Genomic DNA, 19,198 nt, shown 5'->3' on the forward strand with positions numbered 1-19,198 from the left:
TGAAAGAGACGTCATCACCTACAGCATCCAGAACGGGGATCCCCACCACCTCTTTGAGCTCTCGCAGATGTACGTGAGCTCATTTTAGTCATCAACTACATTACCTATCATAGTAGCGAATTTATCCATGAAACTAATATAAATCATATTTCTCTGTTACAGAGGAGTCCATTTGGGAAAATGACAGTGTTTTGCCTGGATAAGTGTCTGGAGCTTTTTTCAATACAGATAGTAAACCAAACTGTTCTCTCTGAAACTCTCCACGAGACACTAGGGACTGGAAATGTAGATAATATTCTCCCTAGCATCTTAAATACATAATTAATAAGTAATAAATGAATAAAAACCAATACAATTCTCTCCCAGTTTGAAAACAGTCCACATATCAGATTAGTAGTCTCGAGGATACCCCTGTGGCTTGGAGTAAATATTTTTTCTTATTTTCAGAGATGAAATTGAAGCCTGCAATAAGATTTGGTGTGATTGTTTATGGAGCACTTTTGTATGGCTAGCGGCGAAACAACACAGCAAATTCTCGAATGTTAAATCTAACACTGAAAGTGTGGACCTGTACAGACATTGGTTGGAAGACTTATTTCCCAGAGTGCCTTGCATTTTGAGTGAACTGTGTTTGTTAGTGACAGAGACATCATTGTTGCATTCATCTGTTTTCAGTCCTCTGGATTTCACCAGGTGAGATCCTGAGTGAATATCTTATCATTTAAATTGAATTATTTAACACAACACAATCCAAAACATATTTTGAGGTCCTAAACTATAAACTTAACAATTAACTGTAAATGTTGAATTACCACTCATTGGTGTAAAATAACCCCCAGTGTTGGTATTAATAACCAGAGTTGAACCATAATCACACTCATTATCATATTTAGAGTTAGAGTTATTTTTGGCTACCCATGACAGTAAATGCCAATCCTGTTGATCATATTATAGGGACTTTCAAGAATGTTCAACTCCACTGCCTCCCCCCCAACAACATATGAGAAAATGGTTAAAAAATATAGAGGAAGATAAGTATTTCCAAAAATATAATTGGTGTGCACTGCGTTGCCAACTCATAATATAGGGAGCAGGCGAAGCCAAGTGCAGACTCAGACGAGGAGATATGGATAACGTAACCAAGGTATTTATTGAAAAGCAGGGGGAGATGGGGTGCAGGCCAGGAGGAGCTCGGGTGGGTAGCAGGGAACCAGGAACTGAGGCTACGCCTGGGGCAAGGGGAGTAGGGGCAGGGAAAGCAGGTCCAGAGTGGAATCCAAGGCAGGGAAGACGAGACAGGGACCAGAGTCAGTGCGGACAGAATGAGCAGAGGCTACAAACTGGCAGTGTGGAAGTGGCAGGGCTGAGTATTTGTAGAGGTCTTGATTATGGAACAGGTTGCAGCTGGTGGGGATCTGCTCTAACTCCAGCACACCTGTCTCCACTCACACAATCGGATACACCCACACAGGGAGAGAGAGGGAGAGAGCACTGGGGAAGTGACCGAATGCCTGCAACCCAGCAGTTGTGTCATCCAAATAACCCAGTATTTTTTTGTATAAGCCCTCAAAATAAAGCCTTATGAAATAACTATTGTGTTAAGTAATAAAATGTTTGAAAATAAAGGAGAGCTGCACACTCTAGGAGCTCAGATGCAAAAATGTAATGTCCAACGCTTCGACAGGCAAGCTGTCTTCACCAGGGTATAAATGTTAACATATTCGCTTAGGCTCTCTTATGATGAACTCCGTAGGACTGAAAATTGATAAATGTAACAACCTTATCTCTGTCACTAACAAATCCAGTAATGGGTGGTAACGCTACAATTAACTTGAAAGGCAATCTGGAAAACATGCAAATAAAGCGTTACACTAAGCAGTGTGTTAATTCAACACTGTTCAGTGTCTATACAGGTCCACACTTTCAGTGTTAATTTGACACTGGGGAATTTGCTGTGAAGCCTAGAGCTATCCCTGTGCTCTCTCTTTTCTCTTTGCTCTCTCAATCTCTCTCTTCCCCCCTCCCTCCCCTCTCTCTCTCTCTCTGTTTTCCTCTGCAATAACCAGCACACTGCCATGCAGACATACCTACGTTACCAGAGGCCACTTCAATCATAGCGCCAAACTCACATTGTCATCAAGCCTCTCCTGTTGCAGACTGTCAAGCCCAGGAAATTGCATACACCACAACTATAGCATTTTAATAAGCCCCGCGTCTCATCAATAAAGAGGCAAATTAGAACAGTAGGGCACACGACTGGGGAGTTTGGGGGGGGGGGGGGTGCTAAGGCGATCTGGGCGGAGACTGTCTCTTATGGCCCTAGCTCCCCAGTCCCAGAGCAGAAGAGCTCAAATATATCCCCTTGTAAAGCCCCTAGTAATCGATACATCCTAATAGATTCACTTGCCTGTCATAACACGTTGTATCCTCATCGTCATACTACTGAGGTAAAATGTGCATATTGATCAGGTTCATCAGAAGAAAGCTATTTTCATCCAACTGATATAGTGAAAGGAGTTGATTATTTACAAGACAGTTTTACAAGTGACTCATTGGATTGCTTTGTATTAGACTTAAAACATCAGAATGTCCCGACTATTACGTGAGCTGTAGAGGTGGTTGAGATCAGAGACCTGCCTGCGTCTTGTCGCCTGCTTAGCACCAACAACGGGCAGGCCTTGCAGATCAAAATCTGTTGAATAACCTCTTCTCTGTGCGGTCTCTTAGTGGGCTTGAGATGATATCTTCTTTAATGCTCCCCTAGTCATTCAGCACTTCAAAACAACACCCTCGTGAATGATGTTCTCTCCCATGCCTGGTCTGAGCACGCTTGTGTTTCCAGCTGCTAATAATCATGATCTTTCATTTCAGCTTGGCGTTATCATCACCCTGTGATGTTTTAGAATGGGAGGATGCGTGTGCGCGCGTGTGTGTGTGTGTCGAAGCAATTCTCTCTATGAATAGCTAATACATATATATGAGAGTTGTGGCGGCAGCAATTGAGATGCCGCTTTGCATTTGTCTATTTAATTTCAACAGGGTTATATCAGTCCACAGTGGTCCTCACAGAACCCTTCCACCTCTTAAGATGGGTGTAACTGGCCTCTTAGAAGAGGAAGTGCAGATGTTCTCCTGAAAAGCGAATCATAAATGACTTCTAATTTCTGACTAATGCGTGTCTAAAATGATTGCTAGCGAGTAACCGTTATAAAAGTAGAAGTAGAGGGAAAATCGAGATGCATGACGGCTCCTCAGGTTGCTGTAAATTCCCCTCGAGTTCGGGCCCCATCTCTGAGAGCCGCAGCAGACAAACAGCCGACAGATGTAAAGCTGACAGCAGAGAATCATCCCATAGATTTAAACACTCAGGGATCAGTGTGTCAGAGGGCTGAAACCACTGCTCTATGCATGCCAAGATTAGCCCACACCAAATTACCTTGAACTGTAAATTCTATACACTCCGTGTTTGTGCTCGGCTAGCTTGCCAAAGTGCCGACGCACAGCTGTCCTCTGAGCTTCCATTTTATTCTATTGAGCTGGCTGGTCCACACATAATGCATTTCTGCCCCAGTGTATCAGACGTGCATGTACTTAAATAGCCAGGCTTCTATACCCCCAAGCAAAAAAAAATCTAATATTTTAGTACAAAGAATCTGCTTACGCTGACAAGGTTGTGATTTTTGATCAGGTGAACCCATCACAATTGTGATTCAATAATTGCAGGTGAAATGTTCACATTTCCAGTGTCTGAATACAGTCTTTGGTGCAATCATTTCTGTCTCCTCTTCCATGTTGTTGTATGGGTAATGTTTATCTGTACTCTGACAATCTGAAAACGTTTGGCTCAACGGGAAGCAGAGTGAGTGTGAGTGTGTTGGTGAAAAAGAACCCCTGTGTCTCTGTCTCTCCTATCCCCAGGTCAGGGCTGTTGGTCCTGAGGAAACCACTGGACAGGGAGACAGAGGATCACTACACCCTCGTTGTAACTGCCTCAGATGGCCATCCAGAAGGGGTAAGCCTGCCTCAATTGTCCTTCCATGCATCTATTCATTCATCTAAACCTTCATAAATCCTTTCCTTCTTCCATTCATGTGTGCTGTCTCATCATCAATATATTTATTGTGTTCATTCGTCTATTCGATCCATTCAGTTCAGTCTATGGCAGGTTGAATACCTAGCCCTATTCACTGGCCGAAATCTGTCTTGCCTACTACTTACTAATACTACATACTGTGTACTATTTAGAACGTACTGTTTAGTAAAATGATTGCAGTAAACAACCAATATCAACATTCTAGTCTCCCCCGTACTGAGAATGTGTAATCTAATACTAGACTCCCCCATACTGAGAATGTATAATCTAATACTAGACTCCCGCGTACTGAGAATGTGTAATCTAATACTAGACTCCCCCCGTACTGAGAATGTATAATCTAATACTAGACTCCCCCATACTGAGAATGTATAATCTAATACTAGACTCCCGCGTACTGAGAATGTGTAATCTAATACTAGACTCCCCCGTACTGAGAATGTATAATCTAATACTAGACTCCCCCGTACTGAGAATGTATAATCTAATACTAGACTCCCCCATACTGAGAATGTATAATCTAATACTAGACTCCCCCGTACTGAGAATGTATAATCTAATACTAGACTCCCCCGTACTGAGAATGTATAATCTAATACTAGACTCCCGCGTACTGAGAATGTGTAATCTAATACTAGACTCCCCCGTACTGAGAATGTATAATCTAATACTAGACTCCCCCATACTGAGAATGTATAATCTAATACTAGACTCCCCCATACTGAGAATGTATAATCTAATACTAGACTCCCCCATACTGAGAATGTATAATCTAATACTAGACTCCCCCATACTGAGAATGTGTCATCTAATACTAGACTCCCCCACACTGAGAATGTATAATCTAATACTAGACTCCCCCATACTGAGAATGTATAATCTAATACTAGACTCCCCCATACTGAGAATGTGTAATCTAATACTAGACTCCCCCATACTGAGAATGTGTAATCTAATACTAGACTCCCCCATACTGAGAATGTGTAATCTAATGCTAGACTCCCCCATACTGAGAATGGATAATCTTATACTAGACTCCCCCATACTGAGAATGTGTAATCTAATACTAGACTCCCCATACTGAGAATGTATAATCTAATACTAGACTCCATACTGAGAAGAATAGACTCCCCCATACTGAGAATGTATAATCTAATACTAGACTCACCCATACTGAGAATGTATAATCTAATACTAGACTCCCCCACACTGAGAATGTATAATCTAATACTAGACTCAAACATACTGAGAATGTGTAATCTAATACTAGACTCCCCCATACTGAGAATGTGTAATCTAATACTAGACTCCCCCATACTGAGAATGTGTAATCTAATACTAGACTCCCCCATACTGAGAATGTATAATCTAATACTAGACTCAAACATACTGAGAATGTGTAATCTTATACTAGACTCCCCCACACTGAGAATGTATAATCTAATACTAGACTCCCCTACACTGAGAATGTATAATCTAATACTAGACTCCCCCATACTGAGAATGTATAATCTAATACTAGACTCCCCCATACTGAGAATGTATAATCTAATACTAGACTCCCCCATACTGAGAATGTATAATCTAATACTAGACTCCCCCATACTGAGAATGTATAATCTAATACTAGACTCCCCCATACTGAGAATGTATAATCTAATACTAGACTCCCCATACTGAGAATGTATAATCTAATACTAGACTCCCCCATACTGAGAATGTATAATCTAATACTAGAGAATGTGTAATCTAATACTAGACTCCCCATACTGAGAATGTGTCATCACTAGACTACCCTAGACTCCCCCATACTGAGAATGTATAATCTAATACTAGACTCCCCATACTGAGAATGTATAATCTAATACTAGACTCCCCATACTGAGAATGTATAATCTAATACTAGACTCCCCATACTGAGAATGTGTAATCTAATACTAGACTCCCCATACTGAGAAGTAATCTAAACTAGACTCCCCACACTGAGAATGTATAATCTAATACTAGACTCCCCATACTGAGAATGTGTAATCTAATACTAGACTCCCCCATACTGAGAATGGATAATCTAATACTAGACTCCCCATACTGAGAATGAGAATGTATAATCTAATACTAGACATCTGAGAATGTGTAATCTAATACTAGATACTGAGAATGTATAATCTAATACTAGACTCCCCCATACTGAGAATGTATAATCTAATACTAGACTAGAGAACTGAGAATGTATAATCTAATACTAGACTCCCCTACACTGAGAATGTATAATCTAATACTAGACTCCCCATACTGAGAATGTATAATCTAATACTAGACTCCCCATACTGAGAATGTATAATCTAATACCCCCCGTACTGAGAATGTATAATCTAATACTAGACTCCCCCATACTGAGAATGTATAATCTAATACTAGACTCAAACATACTGAGAATGTGTAATCTTATACTAGACTCCCCCATACTGAGAATGTATAATCTAATACTAGACTCCCCCGTACTGAGAATGTATAATCTAATACTAGACTCCCCCATACTGAGAATGTGTAATCTAATACTAGACTCCCCCATACTGAGAATGTATAATCTAATACTATACTCCCCCATACTGAGAATGTGTAATCTAATACTAGACTCCCCCATACTGAGAATGTATAATCTAATACTAGACTCCCCCGTACTGAGAATGTATAATCTAATACTAGACTCCCCCACACTGAGAATGTATAATCTAATACTAGACTCAAACATACTGAGAATGTGTAATCTTATACTAGACTCCCCCACACTGAGAATGTATAATCTAATACTAGACTCACCCATACTGAGAATGTATAATCTAATACTAGACTCACCCATACTGAGAATGTATAATCTAATACTAGACTCACCCATACTGAGAATGTGTAATCTAATGCGTTGCTTCCCGCCATTTGTTCATTATGATACAGCTCACCCCTCATCTGATTATCAGCTGTTGTCAAACACACTTGGGACTTAAAATGCGACTCTCTTCCTCAATAGCATCCGGTGAATTCTACTAGATAAAAAGTCACATTTAATTTGGGATCCTGACATTTAAAGCATACTACATTTTAAATATTTCACATACTATAAAACTTTAGATTTTTGCATAGCCAAAATTGGCTTGTATTTTAAACAGTGTTTATGGTCTCCCAGTCCATTGTTTTGATCAGATCCTGGCCAAACAGGAGTAACAGTGATTTATGTATAACAGTACCGGGGGTTATTAGGTGATAATCAGGGTTGATTAAAATGTGCAATAATGGAATATCCGTATTTTGTCCTCAATAATGGGCATCTTAAAGGTTGCATAAGGTGTTAAGAAAATGTGAATAATCGCCAAAACGTGATGCATTCCCCTACTATTATATTTATCTAAAACATTTCCCTTGTCGTTGCATATCCCCATGTCAAAAATATCTCTCTCCATCTCACACATGTAACGAGGAAGCCAGCGGACAGATTCCTGTGAAATGATTCTCTTTGATACCAGCGGTGTTATATTTAATAATGCAACTGTGACAGGTTACCGAACTGACCTTTATGAAAATGAATACAAATGCCTCTCTTCTGACACATTCTGATAACTGAAGCACCTCCCCCTAGATGTAATCACTAGCCACCTTAAAGATGCATTCCGGGTTCTTAAACTCAACAAACTGGATTTGTATCATAACATAAACCACAAAATGGATGACGTAGTACACAATTAGACACGTTTTGGCTTGCGGGCACCACTTTCAAAACTACAGCCTGAAATTCTACAAAAGTTTCAGAGTGCATCTTTAATTGGCCAGTAGTCTCAGAGCTTGTCTCCTTCTCCTCTAGTGGAGAGGAGAACTCTCATCCTCTCCTTAAAAGTGTAGTCCTGTTGGTTGTCTCATGCAAGTCAGATAATGCAGGGAAGAGTAGAGTACCAGTAAAATCCCTCCCCTCTGTGGTCTCCACGATTCAATTTATTCTATAAAACATTGAGCAAAGTTTAAACTGCAGACTTGAGTGGGTAGGGTAGAAGCAGAGACAAAGGTCTTTAAAATGCATTGACCTTTCCAAATCAGCTGGTCATTAGCGACGCTAATAAACAGTCATGTAGGAACTAGGAAGAGCTTAATAGTTTAGGAGAGACACACACACACACACAGAGGGTGTTCCACAAGCATATGGAGTAGCAAGCCAAATAGAAAAAGAAGCCAGCCAGGTTCCCCCGGGCTGGGGGGGTTATGATATTTTTGCAGAACAAGCTGGATTTTGTTAGCCTTTTGTATGTTCCACCGCTAGAACTAAAACTATCAGGAAATAACACTGATAAAAAAATGTCACACTTTTACAGTGTTAGTTTTATCAGCTGTTGTACAATAGGATATAAAAAAACTGAAAAATAAAATTTTTACAGTAAAAGCTTTAAGCTTCCTTTTGAAGTAGCATTTTCTCTGCTATCAGCAATACAGGTATGATTGAAGAATGAAGCAGGTGTTAAACATGGTCTTTGCTACACAGAAACACTTTGATTTGTCAACACTTTGATTTAATCAGTAGACCTTATATATTTAAAATACCATATCATTAGCTTTTAAAACAATTCAATCTGTTTTCCTTTATAATATTTTGGACCAGAGTAAGGATATCTCTCCACTAACCTACCCATCGTTCCTGAAGTCAGGAGGATTCACCATCTTCGTCAATTGTTTTCATGATTTATCTGCAGAGAATTGCCAAAAAGTCAAGCAGTATGCAAATTATTAAAAAACTTATTTTGTACATAATGTTGCCGCTACCGTCTCTTATGACCGAAAATAACTTCTGGACATCAGAAGCGATTACACACCACGGACTGGCAGAATGCTTTTTTTCCTTTAAACGAGTCTGACGAGCCCGACTCAAATTATATACTGCTTTCTCGGGAACAGGCCCAGATCCCCGTGATTTGCGTGAAGAGGAGGCGGAGAAAAAGGGGTCAGAGGGCGGGCTTCTGAGAATTCCTAGGCGATCTAATAAACCTCCAATTCCTTCCATTCAGCTAGCAAACGTGCAATCGTTGGAGAATAAAATAGATGACCTACGCGGAAGATTAAACTACCAATGGGACATACAAAACTGTAATATCTCATGCTTCACGGAGTCGTGGCTGAACAGCTACACTATCAACATACAGCTGGCTGGCCATACACTGCACCGGCAGGATAGAACAGTGGCATCTGGTAAGACGAGGGGCGGTGGACTATGTATTTTTGTAAATAACAGCGGTGCACAATATCTAAGGTAGTCTCAAGCTATTGCTTGCCTGAGGTAGAGTATCTCATGATAAGCTGTAGACAACATTATCTACCTAGAGAGTTTTCATCTGTATTTGTCGTAGCTGTTTACATACCACCAACAGACTGAGGCTGGCACTAAGACAGCATTAAATGAGCTGTATTCCACCATAAGCAAATAAGAAAACGCTCACCCAGAGGCGGTGCTCCTTGTAGCCGGGGACTTTAATGCAGGGAAACTTAAATCTATTTTACCAAATTTCTATCAGCATGTTAAGTGTGCAACCAGAGGGAAAGTAACTCTGGACCACCTTAACTCCACACACAGAGACGCAAACAAAGCTCTTCCTCGCCCACCATTTGGAAAATCTGACCATAATTCTGTCCTCCTGATTGCTGCTTACAAGCAAAAATTAAAGCAGGAAGCACCAGTGACTAGATCAATAATAAAGTGGTCAGATGAAGCAGATGCTAAGTTACAGGACTGTTTTGCTATCACAGACTGGAACCTGTTCTGGCATTCTTCTGATGGCATTGAGGAGTATACCACATCAGTCCTTGGCTTCATCAATAAGTGCATCAATGACGTCGTCCCCACGGTGACCATACGTACATACCCCAACCAGAAGCCATGGACTACAGGCAACATCCGTACTGAGCTAAAGGCTAGATCTGCCGCTTTCATGGAGCGGGACTCTAACCCGGAAGCTTATAAGAAATCCCGCTATGCCCTTCGATGACCCATCAAAAAAGCAAAGTGTCAATATATGACGAAGATCAAATCATACTACACCGGCTATAACGCTCATTGGATGTGGCAGGCCTTGCAAACCATTACAGACTACAAAGGGAAGCACAGCCGAGAGCTGCCCAGTGACACGAGTCTACCAGATGAGCTAAACTACTTCTATGATCGCTTCGAGGCAAATAACACTGAAACATGCATGAGAACACCAGCTGTTCCGGAAGACTGTGTGATCACATTCTCCGCAGCCGATGTGAGTAAGACCTTTAAACAGGTCAACATTCACAAGGATGTGGGGCCAGACGGATTACCAAGACGTACTGCGAGCATGCGCTGACCAACTGGCAAGTGTCTTCACTGACATTTTCAACCTTTCCCTGTCCAAGTCTGTAATACCAACATGTTTAAAGCAGACCACCATAGTGCCTGTGCCCAAGAACACTAAGGTAACCTGCCTAAATGACTACCGAGTCGTAGCACTCACGTCTGTCGACAAGAAGTGCTTTGAAAGGCTGGTAATGGTTCACATCAACACATCCCACTTCAATTTGCATACCGCCCCAACAGATCCACAGATGATGAAATCTCTATTGCACGCCACACTGCCCTTTCCTACATGGAAAAAAGGAACATCTATGTGAGAATGCTATTCATTGACTACAGCTCAGCGTTCAACACCATAGTGCCCTCAAAGCTCATCAATAAGCTAATGACCCTGGGACTAAACACCTCCCTCTGCAACTGGATCTTGAACGTCCTGACGGGCCACCCCCAGGTGGTAAAAGCAGGTAACAACACATCCGCCACGCTGATCCTCAACACAGGGGCCCCTCAGGGGTGCGTGCTCAGTCCCCTCCTGTACTCTGTTCACTCATGACTGCACGGCCAAGTACCACTCCAACACCATCATTAAGTTTGCAGATGACACAACAGTGGTAGGCCTGATCACCGACAACGACGAGACAGCCTATAGGGAGGAGGTCAGACACCTGGCTGTGTGGTGCCATGACAACAACCTCTCCCTCAACGTGATCAAGACAAAGGATATGATTGTGGACTACAGGAAAAAGAATACCGAGCATGCCCCCATTCTCATCGACGGGGCTGCAGTGGAGCTGGTTGAGCACTTCAAGTTCCTTGGTGTCCACATCACCAACAAACAAAACATGGTCCAAGCACACCAAGACAGTCGTGAAGAGGGCACAACAAAACCTATTCCCCCTCAGGAGACTTAAATGATTTGGCATGGGTCCTCAGATCCTCAAAAGGTTCTACAGCTGCACCATCGAGAGCAGGGCACTACAGAGGGTAGTGCGAACAGCCCAGTACATCACTGGGGCCTCTATACCAGGCAGTGTCAAAGACTCCAGCCACCCTAGTCTGTTTTCTCTGCTACCGCAAGCAAGCGGTGCCGGAGCTCCAAGTCTAGGTCCAAGAGGCAGCAAAACAGCTTCTACCCCCAAGCCGTAGACTCCTGAACATCTAACAAATGGCTACCCAGACTATTTGCATTGTCCCCCCCCCTCTTTTTACACCGCTGCTACTCTCTGTTGTTATCATCTATGAATAGTTGCTTTAATAACTCTACCTACTTGTACATATTACTTCAACTAACCGGTGCCCCCGCACATTGACTCTGTATCGTTACCCCACTGTATATAGTCTCGCTATTGTTATTTTACTGCTGATCTTTAATTACTTGTTATTACTTGTTGCTTTTATTTCTTTTTTTTTTAACTGCATTGTTGGTAGGGGCTCATAAGTAGGTATTTCACTGTAAGGTCTACAACTGTTGTATTCAGCGCATGTGACTAATACAAGTTGATGTGGTTTGAAATTAGGGAGCCAACTGAAATTTGGTAGGCTACTGACGAGTCACTCACTTTAACGTCACTGTCTGGCAGGTCCTGATGGACTTCATATCGAAAATACAAAGGAGATCTTTAGTTTACTTGTCCCGATGCGATAACATGGACATAGAACTTCGTTGTGTGATTTATGAATGGCAGGGATATATGAGATTGACTTTATTCAGTCAGTTTTTTTTTACACCTTTTACAAACTAGTCAAGCTTGCTGTTCGTCAATGAAAGCACAGTATAGAGCCTATGCCCCACCACTCCTCGGCCTATGCCCCACCACTCCTCGGCCTATGCCCCACCACTCCTCGGCCTATGCCCCACCGCTCCTCGGCCTATGCTCCACCACTCCGCGGCCTATGCCCCACCACTCCGCGGCCTATGCCCCACCACTCCGCGGCCTATGCCCCACCGCTCCTCGGCCTATGCTCCACCGCTCCGCGGCCTATGCCCCCCACCATGCCCCACCGCCTATGGCCTATGCCTATGCCCCACCACTCCGCGGCCTATGCCCCACCCGCGGCCTCGCCCCACCGCTCCTCGGCCTATGCTCCACCGCTCCGCGGCCTATGCCCCACCACTCCGCGGCCTATGCCCCACCACTCCGCGGCCTATGCCCCACCACTCCACGGCCTATGCCCCACCACTCCACGGCCTATGCCCCACCACTCCGTGGCTGCCTATGAAAACACACCAAGGCCCAACGTTAACTTTATTTCTCGGTTGACCAAAAATCTACTGTCCCAAACTGAATTTCTACTGGCCCGGACATAGTGTAGTTCTTAAACGCATTAGGGTATTGCTTATAGGTTGGCGTGGCTTCTCTCTATATTCAGCTATAAATAGTTATTGTGATGTGTATTAAAAGGCTGTGTAATATAATTTAGCAATGCAAGCCATTATTTTATTCTTTAGAATTGCGTTGTATTAATTGCGTTCATTTTTGTTTCTAAAGTATGTCATTTTGAGAAGATTTGATAATAGGACGCTGACCCTTTAAGACCAACGTTCCAAAAGAGATATCGTCATGGCTACAGTAGGCTAGCCAAGAGGAATGCTAGGTCTCTTTTTGTACCGTTCTTTTTACAGCCTATTAACAGTAGCCAGCATATTGCTAGTATGTTTACTATTGAAGGCTTACATTTGGAAATCATTGATAGGTGCTTCTTTTTGCGTTGGACAGCTCGCGTGTGCTTTGTGAAGGCATCGGCTGCATTGCAAACTCAAAGTAGACAGCCCTCGGATCTAAACTCTCAGCCCTTGAATGACGTTTTACATCGTCACATCCGAGTGTACCTTAAATGTCCCTTGCCAAAGCGAGGGACAACCTAAACAACCAACCTAAAGCTACGAATGTACAGAGTAAGCTAACAAATCTAGCTAGCACTCCTGTCAGGTAGCTAGCTACAGTTACCCATAGCTGGCTAGCTAGTTTTATAGTTTGGTCATTTATTCCAATACATTTCAGAATTCCAAAAATATTTTTATGAATCTAGCAACATTTTATAGGCTCCTCACTATGAGACTAAGCCAATTTACCAATGCTAAAATCACTGTATTATATGCATTACCTTTCAAAAGTTTGGGGTCACTTAAAAAAATGTACTTGTTTTTGAAAGAAACAGGCCTCACAAGTCCTCAACTGGCAGCTTCATTAAATAGTACCCGCAAAACTGCAGTCTCAACTTCAACAGTGAAGAGGCGACTCCGGGATGCTGGCCTTCTAGGCAGAGTTCCTCTGTCCATTGTCTGTGTTCTTTTGCCCATCTTAATCTTTTATTTTTATTGGGCAGTGTGAGATATGTTTTTTTCTTTGCAACTGCCTAGAAGACCAGTATCCCGGAGTCGCCTCTTCACTGTTGACTTTGAGACTGGTGTTTTGCTAGTACTATTTAATGAATCTGCCAGTTGGGGACTTGTAAGGCGTCTTTTTCTCAAACTAGACACTCTAATGTACTTGTCCTCTTGCTCTGCAGTGAGGCCTCCCACTCCTCTTTCTATTCTGGTTAGAGCCAGCTTGTGCTGTTCTGTGAAGGGAGTAGTACACATCATTGTACGAAATCTTCACTTTCTTGGCAATTTCTCGCATGGAATAGCCTTCATTTCTCAGAACAAGAATAGACTGATGAGTTTCAGAAGAAAGTCATTTTGAGCCTGTATCTAACACAACGTGCCACTGGAACACAGGAGGTGGTTGCTGATAATGGGCCTCTGTACGCCTATGTAGATATTCAATTAAAAATCAGCCGTTTCCAGCTACAATAGTCATATACAACATTAACAATGTCTATACTGTATTTCTGATCAATTTGATGTTATTTTAATGGACACAAAATATGATTTTCTTTCAAAAACAAGGACATTTCTAAGTGACCACAAACTTTTGAGTGCTAGTCTAGCAAGCTAGATTCATACTTTTTTTCTGACAAGCCTTGTTGATTAAATTTGACACTTCGTTGCCACCAGAGTTTGACATACAGTTTGCATTGAATTGTGGGTCATATCAACCCACAAGTGACCAAAGTTGTTCACTCGCTCCGTTGAGCTAAATCGAGGGCCGAGGGGGCAACGTTAGTAAATTGGACCTCCACTTAAGATGGCTATTAAACTGCTTCCAGTTTCGACGGGGATTCCCCTGAGGGAAAGTGGCTGGCGCAATGGCTGAGGCGGTAATAATAACGTTTTTGGACTGCAGCCATCGTCTCATGTACTGCTTGACTGCTTGAGAAGTTGTGACTCGCAGGAGCGTGGTGGTGGTGGTGGTGCTTGATTGAACGGCCAATCGTATTGCTCAAATACAAATATCATGACATTTACGTTTGTAATCTTCAATGATAGACTGCGACAGAGTAGTTAAATGTTAAACTGGAATGCAAAAATGCGCTGAAAAGTTAGTGACTGACGAGATCTATTGTTTTTACTGGCCGTTGGCCAACGTAAATGTCGGATCCTACACATGAAAGAAAATAAATTAATTTGCCAGAAAAAAATAGGCAGATTTTGATTCATCTTTACCACATTATATGGGTGTTGCAAATTCACTCACATTAGGCTATATGGGACACCTAAAATCATGCTCTCTCTCTCTGTGTAAAGACATTTTTCTGCAGCCGCAACGCACACCCCCAGGTCCCGAGAGGCGAGACAGAAAGCAGACTGTCAAACCAGTAGTGTTTCCTTGTCATCGCTCACTTTGTGACTGACAGGCCCCTGTCCTATCAATTACATTTGCATTTTAGTAATTTAGCACAGTGGTTCCCAAACTTTTTCAGTTAATGTACCACCAAGTACCACCTCATGTGCATTTTACCAGTAAGCCTATGTTCTCATGAGTTCTAAAGTACCCTCTGTGGATAGGCCAAGTACCCCTGGTTGGGAAACACTGATTTAGCTGACACTCTTAACCAGAGTAACTTACAGGAGAAATTAGGGTTAAGTGCCTTGCTCAAGGGCACATCGACAGATTTTTCACCTAGTTGGCTCGGGGATTCGATCCAGCGTTCATTCAGTTACTGGCCCAACGCTCTTATCTGCTAGAAGATGCATATTGTTCATTCAAGCGGGAGAGGGCTTGGCAGACTTTTCTCTTACTAGTGAATTGAAAAGTAGTTTAGTTAATTTACTGTAAGTGGAAAAAGTACCCGGCTGAAAATGAGTCTGTAATCGGCTGTATAGTCGACAGCTGGCGCTAGTGGAAAACACAACACACACACACCTGTATCTGATGCTCCAGAACTGCATGACCTCCCTCCCTGGTGATGTCACCTCCTGGATGGGGTATGTGTTCCTCCAGGCCCCTGCGGGTGTCCCACAGGGGCCTGGAGGGCCCGGGGCCAGCCAATATTATTTGGCGAGGTCCAGGGCCATGCCCCACATGAAAGGGAGCGAGACAGTACCCATTATACAGTCAAACCAGAGGTGTTACATAACACTCTGTTATAGCTAATACATACTGCTTGTACTATTGGTCTTAAAGAGACACTGCGGTTTTAAAACCTGTGTGTTTCTGTGATGAATGGGTTCGTTCATTTTGTTACTTGTGCATATGTGCTAGAGCATGAGGGCAGTTGGGAACATGGCTACTTACTATAGCTGTTTCCCTTTTTTATGGTACACGTGCACAGCAACGTGCACAGCAACGTGCAGTTCAACGTGCAGAGCAACGTGAAGTTCAACGTGCAGTTCAACGTGCAGTTCAACGTGCAGTTCAACGTGCAGAGCAACGTGAAGTTCAACGTGAAGTTCAACGTGCAGTTCAACGTGCAGAGCAACGTGAAGTTCAACGTGCAGTTCAACGTGCAGAACAACGTGCAGAACAACGTGAAGTTCAACGTGCAGAACAACGTGAAGTTCAACGTGAAGTTCAACGTGCAGTTCAACGTGCAGTTCAACGTGCAGAACAACGTGAAGTTCAACGTGCAGTTCAACGTGCAGAACAATGTGAAGTTCAACGTGCAGTTCAACGTGCAGAACAACGTGCAGAGTCACATGCAGTTCATGTGCAGAGTCACATGCAGTTCATGTGCAGAACAACCTGTAGAGCAACATTGTGTTCATGTCAAAGCAATAGCGCTGAATGTAGTATTTGTTCAGTTCCCTCATTACTACCCTCGTTGATCCAAGTAAATGTTTCACAGACCACATAGATGTTTTTCATCATAGAGTTTTGCGTCGTGAAGAATCCCAGCTCCTTTCAAACGCTCCATCTTTCATGCAATACCATTACAAAACCGACACGTCCTCATTTTTATTTTGGTTTGGATTCTTCCATACATTTGCATTTCTCTGGGTGTGCAATAATGGGAAGGAGTGTCTTTGATCTTTGCTCATAGCTAAACGCAGAGAAGAGACTGAGGAAGAGAGACGTTGAGAAGAGATAATGAAAAGGGAAGTGGCTTCCTGCTGCGAGGGCACACCTGGACACGAGGCCTCCTTTGTTTTCTGCTCCGTTCTCTCTCTGAAGAAGGGAAGCCCTGTGTGTTGGCTAATGACAGTTTAGTTCTTCCCATAGGCTAGTGCTCTGATGACTAGCTATACATATTTAGGATCTTCAGTTGACCATTAATGTTTAGTCCATAATGTTGCTTGATTGGTTGTTAGGCTATTAGCTGGAAGAAGATAGGCTACGTGAAAAGTGCAGTAATGTTACTATAACCATGTGTTCGTGAGGGTTTTCAGTGCCTTTAGGTAAATCACAAAGCTCATCTGCATTTCCTGCATAGCAGGAAAATTCTCAGCAACAAAACTGTGATCAATTAAGATCCTATATCTGTAGCTTCATTCATAACCTCAGAATGTGTGTCTTTACAGTACAGTACTATCCCAGCTAGCACATAATGTTCTGAGAACCATATGTTTCTTAGAGCTTGGTGAGAGCGTGGTTATTTTGGTTATTTTGCATGCAGGTGCAGGATAGTTGCTTGGTTTTGGAACATTCTCAGCACATTTAAGGAACTTGACAAACACATGTTGTTTTCTTGGTATTTAATTATTTTAACAGAACGTTTCCTAAAAGTTCAAACATGGTTTGATTCAATTTTGGTAATGTTCTAGGAACCTTCTCCAACTGGTTTGACATTGGGAATGTTCTCAAATAGTTCAGAGAACGTTAAGAAACAACGTTCTGTAAGGGTTTTCCTGTGGTGAAGGAGAAGCGGACCAAAATGCAGCGTGGTGGTTATTCATGTTCTTTAATTTATAAAGAAACTACACATGAGATAACTAACAAAAACAACAAACGTGAGAAAACCTAAAACAGTCCCATCTGGTGCAAACACAAAGACAGGAACAATCACCCACAAACACACAGTGAAACCCAGGCTACCTAAGTATGATTCTCAATCAGAGACAACTAATGACACCTGCCTCTGATTGAGAACCATACTAGGCCGAAACATAGAAATACCCCAAAACATAGAAAAACAAACATAAACTGCCCACCCAACTCACGCCCTGACCATACTAAAATAAATACAAAATAAAGGAAATAAAGGTCAGAACGTGATACTTTCTGTGGGAATTTCAGTACTTAAGCATAATGTTTCCTACAGGTTTCCTCATGGTTCTATTTAAAGTCATGTTCCCACATTGTTTAGAAAACGTTAAGAAAATGTTTGATAAATAACAGAGAACGTTCTAAGAATATTATTTAAATATACATTCTGTTCTCAGCATCAACAAAACACTCAATCCTGCATATGAATAAAATTCATTTATTAAACTTTTCTAGCACCTTTCATTACAGATAGAATCTCAGTGCTTGTTAAGCAAAATAAACAGCAAGAAGTAATTTACGTTAAAAGAGATATAGGCTACAACAGTAGCTAGATAAGATGAATCAAGTCTGTTTGAGTGCTTCTAGATCAAGTCTGAGTGCTTCTAGGTCAAGTCTGTTTGAGTACTTCTAGATCAAGTCTGTTTGAGTGCTTCTAGATCAGTGCTTTTCCATCCTGCTCCTGGAGAGCTACCCTCATGTAGGTTTTTGTTTCAACCCCAGAATCAGGTGCACTATATTAGGGTTGGAGCGACAACTTACAGGACGGTAGCTCTCCAGTAACAGAGTTGGAGTGCCCTATTCTAGATCAAGTCTGTTTCAGTGCTTCTTGAAGCCTCCAGATGAGTGGATCTGGAAGCTCATAGCTAGATGATCAGCAGAGGTGGTGGCAGCTCTATGTCGTCAGGGTGTCTCCAACCACTGCAGATTCTCTGTATCAATGAAGTTTGAGCTCCCCATATGGTGCAGCCCACTCCTTACTTCCTATCCTCCTTGGCCCACGTCCAACTCTGCATGCACAGCCACCTCTTGGATCACCGTTGGTGAAAAAGGTTTACATTTATTAGGTCTAGGTTTAATTCGAAAGAAAACACAATGGCTAGCTAGCATTAGCTAGCTTGTTGAGAACACTGATTTTCATCCATTTATGTGCAGGAATCCAATTCATGATATGAAAACTTGAGCACTCATTTAGCTATTGACAAATTAAAAGTGATGAAATATTAAATATGTACAGAATTAACACAAGCTCTCTGCCTAGGCTGCCACAAGACAGCCTGGGCACTGCCAACGTCCTGGCTGTCTGACCCTATAGTTAACTTCACCCACCTTCTCAAAGACTTCGAATGGCCCGTTCCATCGGGCCAAAAACATGCATTATGAGGTGGGGACCAGCACCAACACTTTGTCTCCTGTCTGAAAGTCCCTTTGTTGTGCCCCTCTGTTGTACAC

The 19,198-nt window shown here is 42.3% G+C and overlaps 1 protein-coding gene across 1 annotated transcript in view; it reads left to right on the top strand.

The window, feature by feature from the left end:
• LOC115106348 (protocadherin-15-like) overlaps positions 1-19,198 on the top strand; it is a 193,059-nt gene that overhangs the window by 59,397 nt on the left and 114,464 nt on the right. The window contains exons 15-16 of the mRNA XM_065008380.1: positions 12,208-12,695; positions 16,098-16,456. Coding sequence (XP_064864452.1) covers positions 12,208-12,695; positions 16,098-16,456 — 847 coding nt within the window. The remainder of the gene's footprint in view (positions 1-12,207; positions 12,696-16,097; positions 16,457-19,198) is intronic.

Source organism: Oncorhynchus nerka, linkage group LG23, assembly GCF_034236695.1.
Source record: "Oncorhynchus nerka isolate Pitt River linkage group LG23, Oner_Uvic_2.0, whole genome shotgun sequence".
Lineage (NCBI taxonomy): Eukaryota > Metazoa > Chordata > Actinopteri > Salmoniformes > Salmonidae > Oncorhynchus > Oncorhynchus nerka.